This window comes from Hemiscyllium ocellatum, unplaced genomic scaffold, assembly GCF_020745735.1.
Source record: "Hemiscyllium ocellatum isolate sHemOce1 unplaced genomic scaffold, sHemOce1.pat.X.cur. R, whole genome shotgun sequence".
Classification (NCBI taxonomy): Eukaryota; Metazoa; Chordata; class Chondrichthyes; order Orectolobiformes; family Hemiscylliidae; genus Hemiscyllium; species Hemiscyllium ocellatum.
Genome location: NW_026867602.1, coordinates 1192871 through 1207921, shown reverse-complemented (window position 1 = coordinate 1207921; position 15051 = coordinate 1192871). Strand labels below are relative to the sequence as shown.

The following is a 15051-nucleotide window of genomic DNA, read 5'->3' as shown; positions in this document are numbered from 1 at the left end:
TACCCTCCTACCAATCTATCAGAAACACTTACAGAAAATCAGCAAACTAAAGGCCTTTATACCAGCAGGGGACGAGAATTCATGGAATCATACTCCAGCCATTCAAATCCCACCCCTGGTTAGACCACACCAGGAGGTACTGGAAACAGCTGCTGAGTGAGTGCAGCAGAGATCCACCAAAACAATACCCAGACGGCTGGGGGGGGGGTTACATGACAAGCTGGGATTAAACACAGGCTTGCGTTGCATTCCCTGGAATGAGGAAGGTTAAGGGGGGGAAACGGAGCCGAAGTTCTAGAGCTTTGTTGGTGAGCTCATAGGGTCAAGGACAGAAACTACTTCTGCTGAAAGGGTAACCTGGAATGGGACAGTGCAAAGGCGGTCTGCACCTCCCTTCTGCAATCAGTAACTACTGCAGGGTCAATTGCTAATTTCAAACAGAGAGTGTTTTGTGAACACCAAATATTACAAAGGGCTCAGAGCAGCAGAGCAAGCCAGAGAATCTGAATGGCCTTCTCCTACACATAACCGGCCTAAAAATAAAACACTTCTTACACACCAAGCCTACTCCAGCCTCCAAGGGGCTGTGGGAAGGATAGTGGAAGAGCGGTGAGGGTTAATGGAATTGCAAGAGAGTGGTAAACAGCCTATTTGGCTATAGGTTTTAAGTAATGTGGAGTACTGCCAACCAAATGAACGGCAGTAGAGGTGCACTCAGCTGAATGGCCCGTTCCTATATCAAAGGGAACATCTGAATTGTGCTGAACTCAGCTAACGTCTCAATGACGTGCAGGGACTGTGTGTCATAACTTCTACCCCGTTAGTCAAGATGGGACCCCAATGGTTACCTGCCTGAGTTCTGCTCATACAGTAGTGGAGAAAGTGAGGTCTGCAGATGCTGGAGATCAGAGCTGAAAATGTGTTGCTGGAAAAAGCACAGCAGGTCAGGCAGCATCCAAGGAACAGGAGAATCGACATTTCTTCAGGAAGGGCTTATACCCGAAACGTCGAATTTCCTGTTCCTTGGATGCTGCCTGACCTGCTGTGCTTTTCCAGCAACACATTTTCAGCTCATACAGTCGTGGCCAGGATTCAGAAAGGGATCCAAGGCTGCACAATTCAAACCCTTGCTCAAATCTGAACAGCAGTGCAAGGAGCTTATACACAGCCCAGAGCTCAACACACAATATTACTCAATAAAAACAACTCGGGTCTAGGCAGGCCCTAAGTGCGGATAACCCTTTTAATTACTGTCAGAATGACAAGAGCAGGTAGAACAGAGGGGATAGCTAAAGCGAGGCTTCGTCTGTGCTCGCGCATCAGGTTCAGAGCCTGTGACTGAAGAGGAGCAGTGGTCACTCTGCCCACTATCTCAGCCTTGCACTTATCCTATAACAGGCCGTTTACCCTCACTGATGACAGAGAGCTTTCTGTGCACAAACTAGGATGTGGCGTGCCCTGTGCAAATGAAGGCGACACCTCACAAAAAAAACGTGGGCTATGCGAGGGCAGGTTGGGGGTTGGAGTGCTCTGGGATGTCCCGGGGATATGGAGGGCACTTGAGAAGTGAGAGAGCTCTGTCCTTTTAAGCTAACGCCTGCTCAGAATATCTTTGGGGAGAAAAAAAAACGAAACCTCACCTTTTTGTCCAACTTCACCTCGGCACTTGGCTCTGCATAGAACTCAAAGTGTAGTGTTGTTGCACTAGGTGGGTACTTCTATATGAAAAAAAGGACAAAAAAAAGAGGGAATTTATTACCCGATTTGCAGTTTTATGGCTTTCCTCACTTCTGTAGAAGCTGCTTTGTTTGTTTTCACTCTAAACACTTTAATTAGCTCATGTTGAATTACAAAGTTTCTGTCATCTAGAAGTGGAGGGGAGGGGGTTTGATTGGCTGCCAAAAGGTACCTGACATGAACCAGAGCTGGTGGATCCCCAGGATGTGGGTCCCAAACTTACAGGGGATGGGACTGACTGACAAACCACAGAGGTGGGACTGGGAATGTGAATGCACGCCTTCAACTAGTGCAGGAGTGACCATTTCAGGCCAAACATTCATGCGTTTGAGCATTTTCTATCCTGCCCTCTCCCGCACTCATTCTCCCAACAGGTTCAGGGCTGCGTTCGTTCTTTAACGGACAACTTAAATGAGAAACAAAATCAAACAGCACAAAAATAAAAATGGGTACAATTGCACAACAGCATGCAGCAGGGTTGCAGGCCATCATTGTTTGCTGCTCTTTCACTGGACTGCGTAGGGAAACAGTGCACACTTTTCTTCACTGGAACAGAAACTGGAGCGTCCCTCCCACTCCGGAGCACAACAAACGCCTGGACTTTCTACAGGCCTGTAAACGAGCACTGCAATTCTTTTTGCATAATGTGAAGAGGCTGTGGGGAAAGGGTGCAGAACCGGCAAGCGACCTAGCCTGGAAAAGACCACACAAGGGCTGATGTTACTCCACACACTGGCAAAGCTGCAAATACTATAAACGGAGTTCCAGCAAAGCCACCGGAGGCTATTACACATCCCCAAAGACCTGTCCATTCAAGCCATTGCCCTCGCCACTCTTAAATCAAACACGTACCCCGCAACTGCATTACATGACAGGCTTTTTTTTCTCGAGTGTGGGGAGGGGTTTGTCTCCTACGTGACCATAAGGAGCAAAGTCCAAGTGCAAGAGACGCTTAATTTTTTGCCAAGATAGCTACATAGAGATCCGCACAATCTCTCCCAGAAGGCATTTCATAGTTACATCCAGCAGATAGGAAACAGGGAATTAACTGCTAGAGGTGAAGTCGTGTTTACAAGAGCAGACTGCAAAACAAAACGCTGGAAAACGATGCGCTCCATGCCCCCGTGGAGGCCAGCTGCGCCCACCATTTGGCTCAGTGAGCGGGCGTCCACTAACAGCAGGGTCCAACTCCTGTGCAGTAGAGAGGGCTATCCAGAGCAGCGAATTGTAAACGAGAGGCGCGCAGAGTGCAGCAGTGTGCTGCATGGCTCAGGTCTGTTTCTGGCTCATTAGCTGACGCCACCTCAGTACTGCAAAGCATTGGTGACCGAGAGCAAGTCACAACAGGAAGCTCAGCACTCACTCGATGTCAGAAGCTGAGGTCAGATTTAATCAGAATTGCCCTGAACGCCACTCACCGACATCTGTAAGTCACGGCAGCACTCCGCAAGGCCAAATCCATTCTCTTTTCCACCCCAACTCTGTTGGAAGAAAAACAGAAGGGTTTTCTTTCTCTTAAAAAGTAGCAAAATAGGAGGTTAAAGTAAAATCTTGCTCCACGAAGGCTCAGCGGAAGGTAGGATAGTGAAGGCAGCGTTTGGTATGCTTCCCTTTATTGGTCAGAGTATTGAGTACAGGAGTTGGGAGGTCACGTTGCACTGTACAGGACATTGGTTAGGCCACTGTTGGAATATTGTGTGCAATTCTGGTCTCCTTCCTATCGGAAAGATGTTGTGAAACTTGAAAGGGTTCAGAAAAGATTTACAAGGATGTTGCCAGGGTTGGAGGATCTGAGCTACAGGGAGAGGCTGAACAGGCTGCGGCTGTTTTCCCTGGAGTGTCAGAGGCTGAGGGGTGACCTTATAGAGGTTTGCAAAATTATAAGGGGCATGGATAGGGTCAATAGGCAAAGTCTTTTCCCTGGGGTGGGGGAGTCCAGAACTAGAGGGCGTGGGTTTAGGGTGAGAGGGGGAAAGATATAAAAGACACCTCAACGTTTTCACGCAGAGGGTGGTAAGTGTATGGAATGAGCTGCCAGGGGAAGTGGTGGAGGCTGGTACAGTTGCAACACTTAAGAGGCATCTGGATGGGTATATGAATAGGAAGGGTTTGGAGGGATATGGGCCGGGTGCTGGCAGGTGGGACTAGATTGGGTTGGGATATCTGGTCGGCATGGACGGGTTGGACCGAAGGGTCTGTTTCCGTGCTGTACATCTCTGTGAGACTAATTCAGGGAGCAGCTAGACTGCGCGGATTTAAAAATAGCTTGTCAGGTTCCAGCTCTGAATCAAGGGATAATCTGAACTAACTGAGCCTCCCAAACCTTTTGTCACCCCAGCATCTGACTTTGAACACGTGTGAAGGCCTGACCGCTGTACCCCCACTAATGAGAACTGTGGGACTGGGGAGAGGGGACTTAAACACTGGCTTATTAAGAGCAGCAGTTGGGAGTGTGATGGAGTACTCCCTGCTTGTCTGAATGGGTGCAAGTCCAACAAGGCGCGAGAAGCTCGACACCATCCAGGACAAAGCAGCCCCCTGTCTGTCTGACACATTAAGCCGCCAACCCTGCTTTGACATTCACTCTCTTCACCACAGTGGAACCTGGGTACACAGTCTACAAGATGCATGGCAGCACTGACGTACAATGGGGTTCAAGTTCATCGCTTCCTAAAAGCAGCCGAGCAGGTAACTAGGGTGGTAGAGGCAGCATACGGCATGCTTGCCTTTACTGGTCAGGGAATTGAGTACAAGAGTTCGGATGTCACGTTACAGCTTTGTAAGACTTTGGTTGGGCCACACAGAGTACTGAGTTGGATTCTGGTCGCCACATTACAGGAAGGAGGTGGCGGCTTTGGAGAGGGTGCAGAAGAGGATTACCAGGATACTACCTGGATTAGAGGGAATGAGCTATACGGAGAGGCTAGAAGAACTCAGCTTGTTTTCTCTGGAGCGGCAGAGGCGGAGGGAAGGCTTGATAGAAATATATAAAGGTTTGTGCAAAGATTTGTAGCTCGGGTGCTCATTGTTGTGGTTCTGTTCGCCGAGCTGGAAATATATAAAATTATGAGATGTAAAGATAGGGTTGACTATCAGAATCTTTGTCCCAGAGTTGAAATGTCTAATTTTAGGGGGCATTCATTTAAGGCAGTGGGGAAAAGTTCAAAAGGAGATGTGAGGGGCAAGTCTTTTTTTTAAACACAGCATGGTAGGAGTGTTGAACATGGTGCCAGGGTGGGGGTGGAGGCAAATACGATAGGGGTGTTTAAGAGACAAGCACATAAATATGCAAGAAATGATGGGACATGGACCAAGGGCAGGCAGAAGGGATCAGTTTCATTTGGCACAACATCATGAACCAAAGGGCCCATTCCTGTGCTGCATAATTCTATGTCAAGAGTGTGGTGCTGGAAAAGCACAGCAGGTCAAGCAGCATCCGAAGTGCAGGAGAATTGACATTTCAGGCATATGCCCTTCAGCAGGGATGGATTCCTGGTAAAGGGCTTATGCCCAAAATGTTGATTCTCCTGCTCCTTGGATTCTGCCTGACCTGTTGTGCTTTTCCAGCACCACACTCTTGACTGATCGCCAGCATCTGCAGTCCTCACTTTTTCCCTGTACAATTGTGTTCTAACCAGCCAAATCCCCTCAGACAGCACCTCCCAAACCTGCCATCACTTTTACCAATGGAGCACCACCACCTGCCGGTCCCCCTCCCAGCCACACACCATCCTGACTTGGAGTTGTATTTTCAGTGCTCCCTCACCATTGCTGGATCAAAGTCCTGGAACTCGCTCCTCTACAGTATTGTGGCTGTCCCTGCATCTCACCACCTCTTGCCTCACCAACATGGTGCTCTGGACCAGCACCTCAACATCCCTGGGCTATTCCAAACACGCACAGAGCCAGCAGCTGTACCGTGTGGTTACATCTTAACTGTGTATACACTTGGCTTTGAGCTCATGTCACCAGCCCGCCCCTTACCCTTCCCCTGCAGAGGGCACAGTCACCCAGATATCCACGATGTGTGTCATGTCAGCCCAAAAGCATTTTGAAGGAGAAAGGCTCCCTCACAAACACGGGGGCCTCATCCGCCCACGAATGTCAGCTGCACTGTCACAGGAAGCAATGACCAGCATTTGGCATTGGCCAGAGCATTCCACTTTCTGACCAGTTAACAGAACACAAAACAAATAAGAATAGGAAGTTCTGAGAAACTCAACAGGTCTAGCAGCGCCTATGAACACAAAAACAGAGTTAACGTTTCAAATCCAATACGGCTCCAGTTCTAACAGATAGAAACATTAATCTGGTTTCTCCTTCCACAGATAGAAAAGAAAGAAGCCAGGAATCAGCCATTTGACCTTGGCGCTTGCTCTGCCATTCAATATGATCATGGCTGATTCCCAACCTCAATGCCATATTCGTGTTTTCTCTCCTTACCATTGAGGCCTTTAATATCTGAAAAATCTCTTTCTTGAATAAGGTGACCTGAACTATCTACCTTCTGTGCTACTGAAGTCCACAGGTTGAAGAAATATTTCCTCAACTCAGTCCTAAATGGCATAGGCCGCATCCTAAGACTGTGACTTCTGGTTCGCTAACAAAGGGCGACATCCTCCCTGCACATAGCCTACAAAGCTGCTGGAATCTGATCGAAACGCACAAAGTTCTCTCTCATTCGTCTAAACTTTACTGAATCACAGGCCTGATCGAACCAAGCTCTCATAGGAAAGTCATGCCATCAACCCAATGAACCTTCACTGCACTCCTATACCCCATCTCTGAGGTAGAGAGGCCAGAACTGCACCCAATACTACAGGTGTGGTATCACCATGGCCCTATATAACTGCAATAAGACATCCCTACCACTGAACTCAAATTCTCCGGCAATGATGGCCAACATACTGTTTGCCATCCTAGTTCCCGGCTGCCTGTTGATTTACATTGACTGGCATACAAGGACACTCTGATCCCTTTGTACGTCCACACTTCCCCATATAGCACCAATTACAATAATGCTCAGCCCAGCGTAGACTTTCACATGCTGCCACATGTACTACATCTGCCACGTGGTTGGCCACTCACTCAATTTATCTAAATCACGGAGTTTGTTTGCATTCTGCTCACAACTTTCAATTCCACCCGATTTGGTTTTAGAAGCAGCAGAGTCTGCCGAGTTTTCCAGCAAGTTTGACTTTTAGTTCAAGAAATATCATGGGTAGGTTTTTGGGTGTGCGCATGCATCGGCAGGGGACAGGGAGGAGAGAATAGAGAGAAAACAAACAGAGAAAAGATGATGTATCAGAAAGTTTTAGAGGGATACGGGTCAAGGTCAGATTGGTCGGCATGGACAAGTTACACTCTGTTTCAGTGCTGTACAAATCTATGAAAAGAGCGGGAGAGAAAAACAAATCTGCAGAGAGCTTACCTCCGCTAAGTGCTGTAGCCGTGATAACAGAGGAGTCCTCTTGTCAGATCCGAGTCGAGTGATATAATTGGATCTCTTGCTGAATACATACAGCAGATTTAATACAGCAAGCACCACTTGCATGTCACATGATGCTAATAAGGTAGTCAAATGCTGTGAACAGAGACAGTGAAGAGGTCAGTATATCGGGTTCGTTTTCTGGATTACGGACCCCATTTAGGTGACAATTTGGCTTACGCACTCACCTCGATGGAGCTGTACAGGTGCCGCGAGAAGCTGTACTCAATGAGCAAAGCAGTGAAATTTAAGACAGCCAGCAGGAGGGCTTTGAGCTGCTCGTTTTCTGGCCTGTCGCACACCAACATCCAGGACATGGTTTCCACAGTCTGCCCAGCATCTGCCAAAATTCCATCGAACCGATCCAGCAGGTCCACCCAGTGGTACAGCTCGCACTGAGGGCAGACAGAGAGACAGAGAGACAAAGTGTAAGGAAAACCACCCAGTTATAGGAAGGATATTATCAATCTGGAGAGGGTTCAGAAAAGATTTACCAGGATGTTGCCAAGATGGAAGGTTTGAGTTAGCAGGAGGGGCTGGGGCTGTTTTCGCTGGAGCGTAGGAGGTTGAGAGGTGACCTAATGGAGGTTTTTAAAACCATGAAGAGTATAGATCAAGTGAACAGCCAGGGTGGAGATTTCAAATACATTTTTAAAGGAAGAGGAGAAAGATTTATAAAGGAAATGAGGGGCAAATTTTCTATGAGTAGTTCATGGGTGGAATGAACTGCCAGAGAAAGTGGTGGACGTGGATATAGTTACAACACTGAAAAGGCGTTTGGATAGGTACATGAGTAGGAAAGATTTGGAGGGATACGGACCAAACACAGGCAGATGGGACTGGTTTAGTTTGGGATTATGGTCAGCATGGACCGGTTGGATGCAAATGCCTGTTTCCATGCTGCATGACTATGAAAACAGCAAGAGCAGAGAGATGGTTCCACAGAGATGGAGAGAAAAACTGCACACCAAGTATGAAGCTTCAGTACTTTATTCTTTTCACCCATCCGAAAATCAATTTAATAACTGCATGTCAACTGACTTGGGAAACCAACTTAACTAGAGGAGTCATTAGCCCAGGGGGAGGGCACTATTTTAAAATATGGAGCAAGAGGTTTAAAAGGGGTGAGGGTAGAAGTTTTTTCGCCCAATGGTTATCTGGAACTCTCTGTAAAAAGGTAGCAAGATGTCGGCCCTCAAGACAGTTAAGTATTAAGATGGAACATTTGTAAACACCACGGCTTACGAGGCTACTGGATGAGTGATGGGAAATGGGATTAAAATAGATGGATGCGTGATGGGCCTCTCTGTGCTGGCAACGTTTTAATGATGCCAAAGGAACGAGAACAAAAATCAAACATGAGTCCGTTGAAGGACAGTATTTGTTGCTCGTCGATAACTACCCCTAAAAGGTGACAGTGAGCTACCTTGGAGCACCACCGATGTGTGGACTCCCACTGTTCTGTGGGGAAGGGCACTCCAGGGAAGGAAACAACACAACTGGACTTGAAACATTAATTATTTCTCTCTTCACAGACCCGAGTTTGTCCAGCACTTCGATTTTACTACAGATTTCTAGCAGTACTTTGTTTTTGTTCAAGAGTTAGAGAAACTTAAGAAATAGACTACAGAGCCAAGCGAAGTCAGTGATCTTCCAAGTAAAAACTTGGAAGATCGTTCTTACAGAGGGTCATTGAGATATACAGCGTGGAAACAGACCCTTCAGTCCAACTTGTCCACGCTGGCCAGATATTCTAAATTAATTTGGTCCCATTTGCCAGCACTCGGCCCATATCCCTGTAACTCCTTCCCACTTAATTACCCATCCAGAAGCCTCCCAAACACTATAACTGTACCAGCCTCCACCACCTCCCCGGCAGCTCACTCTACACACGCATCGCCCCTTGCATCATGGGAGCTAGCCGCATACAAGCCGTTGCTGCATTACCGAGTGACTATGCTCAGTTAGTTGTGAGCACTTTAGGATACCCGGGGATGTAGAAGGCACTGTGGAAGTGTACACTTTGACCACTTTTAAAAACAACATACAGATGGCCACTGAAAAGGAAGACCTGTTAACAAAGCTTCTCGTCTTACACTTCTCAGCAGCAACACAAGAACGCCAAATTCCAGAGCATCACTGCTGGAGCAAGGGGACACTTATTGGTTGGCATTACTGTGGCAAAGGGCAAGGGGGAAAAGCAATGGGTTCTCAAAGCTGTTGTGCAATTCAAAATAGGCACAAGGAAAAGAACACATGTTCTTCAGGCTGTAGGAAGTTGCGTACAAAAGCAACACCCTTGAAACTTGGCATGCTCGTGTTTGGCCCAATGACAAAAACCTTTGGCAGCGATCAGCAAAAGAAATTTTCAGAAACAGGTCACATGGTGAAGTCTTGAGAACGATATACAAGGCCCTGGATTTTTAAATCTCAAGCTCTAGACCGCGGATCTGGGTGCTCAGGTTTAAATGAATCCGCTAGTGAGGTGGCCATGCGACAAAGAGAATCCCTCTCCAGAGCTAACCAAGCACGCTCAAGGAGACGGTATTTGGTCAGGTTAGCTACGATATTGCTATACAGCCTGTGGTGCCACAGGTTAGCACGCCAGTTTCTTATCGCTGCGCACGCGCGCACACACACACACACACACACTGAACTCCTACCTTTCCGATATTCCATGTCTTAATTTGCTGAAGTTCCGTCAGGAGCTGCTCATCACTACAGGCCTTCAGCTTCTCAATCAGAGCTCGGCAGTCAGCAGGCTGGAGAGGAACGGAAGGAAAAAAAGTGACCTCAGCTTGAGATTCTGGCCAACATTTTACTTTTCAAAGGCAGTCCTCTCAAGTTAAAAGGAAACCAGCCTTAATCTAGCAGCAAGGCCTCCACCGGTTCGGGAGAACATTAAGCTGCTACGCCAGTGCTGCTTGCACCTATCAAAACCAATCTTACAACTCTCAGCATTGTCAGTGAAAACCTCTCCATCCCCTTCAAGTTTCTGCCTTCCGTAGCCTCTCCCAACTGACTGGCCAACAAAGGAGCTGCAATAAAACATCAAGGACTTGGGCCTGCAGCTCTCCATGTAAACTGGACTTATCATTTTCCCTTCCAGTGTGGTACTCTGGCCTTGAGCATAGCTGCTGCCACTGATGAACACACCCTTAAAATAAAAAGTGCCAGCCCTAGCTCAACTGGAGCATCTTCATCCCAAACCTGAGGGTCCCATTCATTTCACTGCACCCCACCTGCCACAAACTCAAAACAGTGCCCGGCAGCTATGCTCAGTCTGATGCACAGCTACAATCAGAGCCACTGAAGGAGTTAACAGACAGCAAAGCTGGGAAGATAGCTCTTTGGTCTCTCCATGAGTCGAGAGATTTGGGGAGTAGATGCAACATTAATAGGGTTGATCAGTCACGATCATACTAAATTGAACAGGCTTGAAGGGGTTATGTCTGCTCTAAGTCCTATGCCATATACAACAAGCTTGACAATCTGAATGGAATAGCTTTGTTCCCATTTCTTGGGCTCTTTCTTGTACCAGACAGTGCAGAGCAAATCATCTCTTATTGTGGGACAAAATGGTATCTCCAATAGGCCTATGGCCAAATAAATCCTTGGGTTACTGAGCCTCTCACCAATGGAAATAATTATTTCACGACCAAAGCCCAGCCTAAAATTCAACCCCTCTATTAAATTGGTCCTTCTCAGTGTGGAGAACAACTGCACCCTCGAGCATTCGAAACGCGCTACCTTCAGCGGTTTCCAAGTTGCCAGCTGGAAATATCAAGTTGTCCCCAAGAGCTGACAACCCCATCCTGCAAATCAAGTCATTCCCTGGGAGCAAACGGAGTGCACCTAGGGTCACCAAGGCAGCCCCCTCTCCAACACTCCAGCGGAACACTTTCATCTTTCCACCCTCCTCAAAAATGAATATAAACTACCAAATGTCAGGCCAGCTTTCTCTAGCATTTACAACAGGAAGACATTATCTCATTTAAGCTTTCAAGATTCACACAGAGTCCACTAGAGTGGATGATTAATGTTTGCCCTGGACAGAACGATGGGAGGAGGAGGTTGGAGGACTTCCTTCACTCAGAGTGGTTAATCTTTGCAATTCTCCCCCTCATCCTCTTCAGAGGGCTGTGGATGCACCATTATTGAGGAGTTAAGACTGGAATAAACAGAATTTGGTGTCTCAGGCAATCAAGGGATACAACCAAAGGTGGGTGAATCGTTTGGGATCAGAGGGATGTAGAAGCTCAGTTACTACGTTCAAGACACAGACCTCTGGATTTCGAGATAATGGCTTCACAGAGTATGGGGATAGAGTGGAAAAATGGTATAGAGGTAGATGATCAACCACAATCAAGGAGGTTTTAAGGGCTGGAGACAGCTCCTATTTGCAAAGGACACGTTTGTGAAAATAGTGGATCATTGCCAGTGTTCCTGCTAATTTCTTCTTCTATGCAGACCACCCTGTTCCATGCATGTCAGAGACCCCCAGGGCCAGAGGTCGATGCAATGAACACCATGAGTACACCGATCAGCGTGTGCAGACCCTCAGAGGGGCTTTGCACGTGCACAGCTTAGAGGGAACACTGGTCACAGCCCATTTTATACAAACCAGATAGAGAGCAGGCTGGTCATCTGAAATCAAGAGAAATAATGACAACAGCTGGGGGTGGGTGGTGAATGGAGAAAGAGGGTGAGGAAGAAACATAAGCTCACACTCTGTCTCAGGTCAATGCATCCAGTTACATGGGCCCTTCACTCTTAAAACAAAATCAAAAAGCACAATTTCACAGGCTCCATCACACTCCAAGGGTGGAATTCCTTCAACAGTACACGTTGACTCAATGCTGCCTCACTGCGCCACGGACCCACATTCGATTCTAGTCTCTGGTAACTGTCTGCGTGAAGTTTGGACATTCTCCCCATGTGGGTTTCCTCCAAGTTCCCTTGTTTTCTCCACAGTTCAAAGATGCGCAGGTTAGGTGGATTGGCCATGGGAAATACAGGGTTATGGGGATGGGGTGGGTCTGGGTCTGGATGGGATGTTCTTCAGAGGATTAGTGTGGACTCAATGGGCCGAATGGTCTGCTTCCACACCGCAGGGATTCTATAATTCTATGAATTCTGATGATCAAGTAATGAGCCATCTAGTACATCAGGGTGGATTCCAGGCAAGAGATTCAGGGGCAAGAGGTGGGGGATTTCCTGCTGCCCTGCACCACAGCCACCTCATGGCAGGCATCTCCCTTAACACTGAAAGCAAAGATGTCCCACATAGGCTGCAGTGGCATGGATCAAGCACTTTGCCCATACACACTGCAGGAACACAGGCAAGTTGCTGTCGCTTATGGACTAAAGTACTTGAGTGTGTCAAAGTCTCTTTCTTACATGTGGGATATGGATGACATTGTCAAAAGGTGTGGTGCCTGTCAGGCAGCATCAGAAGAGGAGAGCCAACCTTTCGAGCACGAAGGGCTTATGCTGGAAACATCAACTCTCTTGCTCCTCGGATGCTGCCTGACCTCCTGCGCTTTTCCATAGCCACACGTTTTGACTCTGATCTCCAGCATCTGCAGTCGTCACTTCCTCCTATATTGGTAACATTGACAGTACCAAATTTATTCCTAGTCCTATGGTGCTAAGTAGCAGTTTAAAGCACACTCAGCCTATACCTAGCACGAAGGGTTTTAATCTTGTAAGGAAAAAGATTGCAGCCAAATTTTAGAAGAATGAGAGGGAACCTGAGTGAAACATAAAAGATCCTGACAGGGTAAGCAGTGAAAGGATGCTTCCCATTTTTGGCTACCCAGAACTAGAAGGGACAGTTTAAAAGTTAAAGGCTTCCCATTAAAGAACATGAGGGGGAGAACCGATTTTCTCAGAGATTTGTTGGTCCGTGGAATTCCTTTGCCCAGAAAGCAACAGAGGCTGAGATTTTGGATATATTCCAAAGGTGAGTTGGACAGATTATTGATCCGAGGGACAGGGACACTGATGGGAAAGCAGTGTTCAGACCACACAAACGGATCAGCCACGATCATACTGAATGGAGGAATGGGCTTGAAGAGCTGAATAGCCTTACTCCTACTCTGTGCGCTGCTGTATCATCACGTAGACTGTAAAAGGTAGAAAGAGATAGGAATGCCAGGATATTGAACCAATGACTGCAAGGGGACAGCAACACATACCCAAGACAGGATACCCATGTGAGATAAAGGCGATATTGCAATGGGACATAACCTAAGAAATGGGAGGAGAATGGCCTTTCAGCCAGCTCCATCATTCATTAAAATGTTAGCCCTCAATCCCCTAAGGTCTGTTAATCAATGGCAGAGCATTCACAGCCCTGTGGAGTAGAGACATCCACGTTCCTAGTACCGGAGTAGCCAAGGGAGCCTTGGGCATGTGACAGAGTTGCTGACAAATGTGCTATTTATCAAGCGATGTAGAGCACAGGTGGGCAAAGGTACTGGCTCAGCAGAGATCAGAATGACTTATGAGCTCAAGGGGCTGGATGGCCTCCTTCTAAGGTAGGAGAGTGTTCCATCACACTGCTCACTCATTCAACAGCAGGTAGGCTTCATGGAGACAGGAGGCAAGTTACCAGTTGCAGATATCCCAACCTGTGACCTGCTCTTGTAACCAGTGTATTTATAGAACACACAACAGTACAGCACAGTACAGGCCTTTCGGCCCACAATGTTGTGCTGAGCATTTATCTTAATCCAAGATCAAATTAACCTACACACTTCTCAATTTACTGCCACCACATACTTATCCAGCAATCGCTTAAATGTCCCAAACCCTACCACCACCACCGGCTGTGCATTCTACTCTCTGTATAAAGAACCTACCTATACCTTCCTCGAATCACCTTAAATCTATGACCCATAGTGATAGCCATTTCTGCCCTGGGGAAAAGTCTCTGACTATCTATTCTATCTATGCCCCTCATTACCTTGTGCACCTCTATCAAGTCAGCTCTCCTCCTTCTTCTCTCCAGCGTGAAAAGCACAAGGTCATTCAACCTCGCTTCGTAAGACAAGCCCTCCAATCTAGGCCACATCCTGATAAAGCTCATCTGCACCCTCTCTAAAGCATCTAATATACTTCCTATAATGTGGCGATCAGGCCTGGACACAATATTCCAAGTGTGGTCCAACCAGGGTTTGATAGAGCTGCAGCAAAACCTCTTAAATTCCATCCCTGTTAATGAAAGCTAAAACACCATATGCCTTCTTAACAAGCCTATCAACTTGACTGGGAACTTTGTGGGATGTACATGGACCCCAAGATCCCACTGTTCCTCACACTGCAAGAATCCTGCCTTTAACCCTGCATTCAGCATTCAAATTCAACCTTCCAAACTGAATCACTTCGCGTTTACCCAGGTTGAGTTCCATCTGCCACTTCTCAGCCCAGCTCTGCATCCTGTCAATGTCATGTTGTAGTCTGCAACAGCCCTTGACAATATCTACAACGCCGAAAATGTGTTGCTGGTTAAAGCACAGCAGGTTAGGCAGCATCCAAGGAATAGGAAATTCGACGTTTCGGGCATAAGCCCTTCATCAGGAATGAGGAGAGTGTGCCAAGCAGGCTAAGATAAAAGGTAGGGAGGAGGGACTAGTCTTGCTGTGCTTTAACCAGCAACGCATTTTCAGCTGTGATCTCCAGCATCTGCAGACCTCATTTTTTACCCGAATATCTACAACGCCATTGACCTTTGTGTCATTGGAGATGCACCAACTCACTTCCACTTCCTCATCCAAGTCATTTATAAAAACTACGAAGAGAAGAGGCCCAAGAACAGATCC

General features: G+C 47.2%; 1 protein-coding gene across 8 annotated transcripts in view; it reads right to left on the bottom strand.

Annotated features, from left to right (window-relative positions):
- The window catches only part of huwe1 (HECT, UBA and WWE domain containing E3 ubiquitin protein ligase 1), a 217123-nt gene that overhangs the window by 157407 nt on the left and 44665 nt on the right, over positions 1-15051 (bottom strand). For 7 of the 8 annotated variants that reach the window (XM_060822431.1, XM_060822430.1, XM_060822435.1 and 4 more), the window contains 5 exons: positions 9889-9987; positions 7414-7620; positions 7169-7321; positions 3156-3218; positions 1641-1718 (listed from right to left, as the gene is read on the bottom strand). In XM_060822431.1, the coding sequence (XP_060678414.1) occupies positions 1641-1718; positions 3156-3218; positions 7169-7321; positions 7414-7620; positions 9889-9987 (600 nt within the window). The remainder of the gene's footprint in view (positions 1-1640; positions 1719-3155; positions 3219-7168; positions 7322-7413; positions 7621-9888; positions 9988-15051) is intronic. The other variant, XM_060822436.1, reaches the window with a different exon arrangement.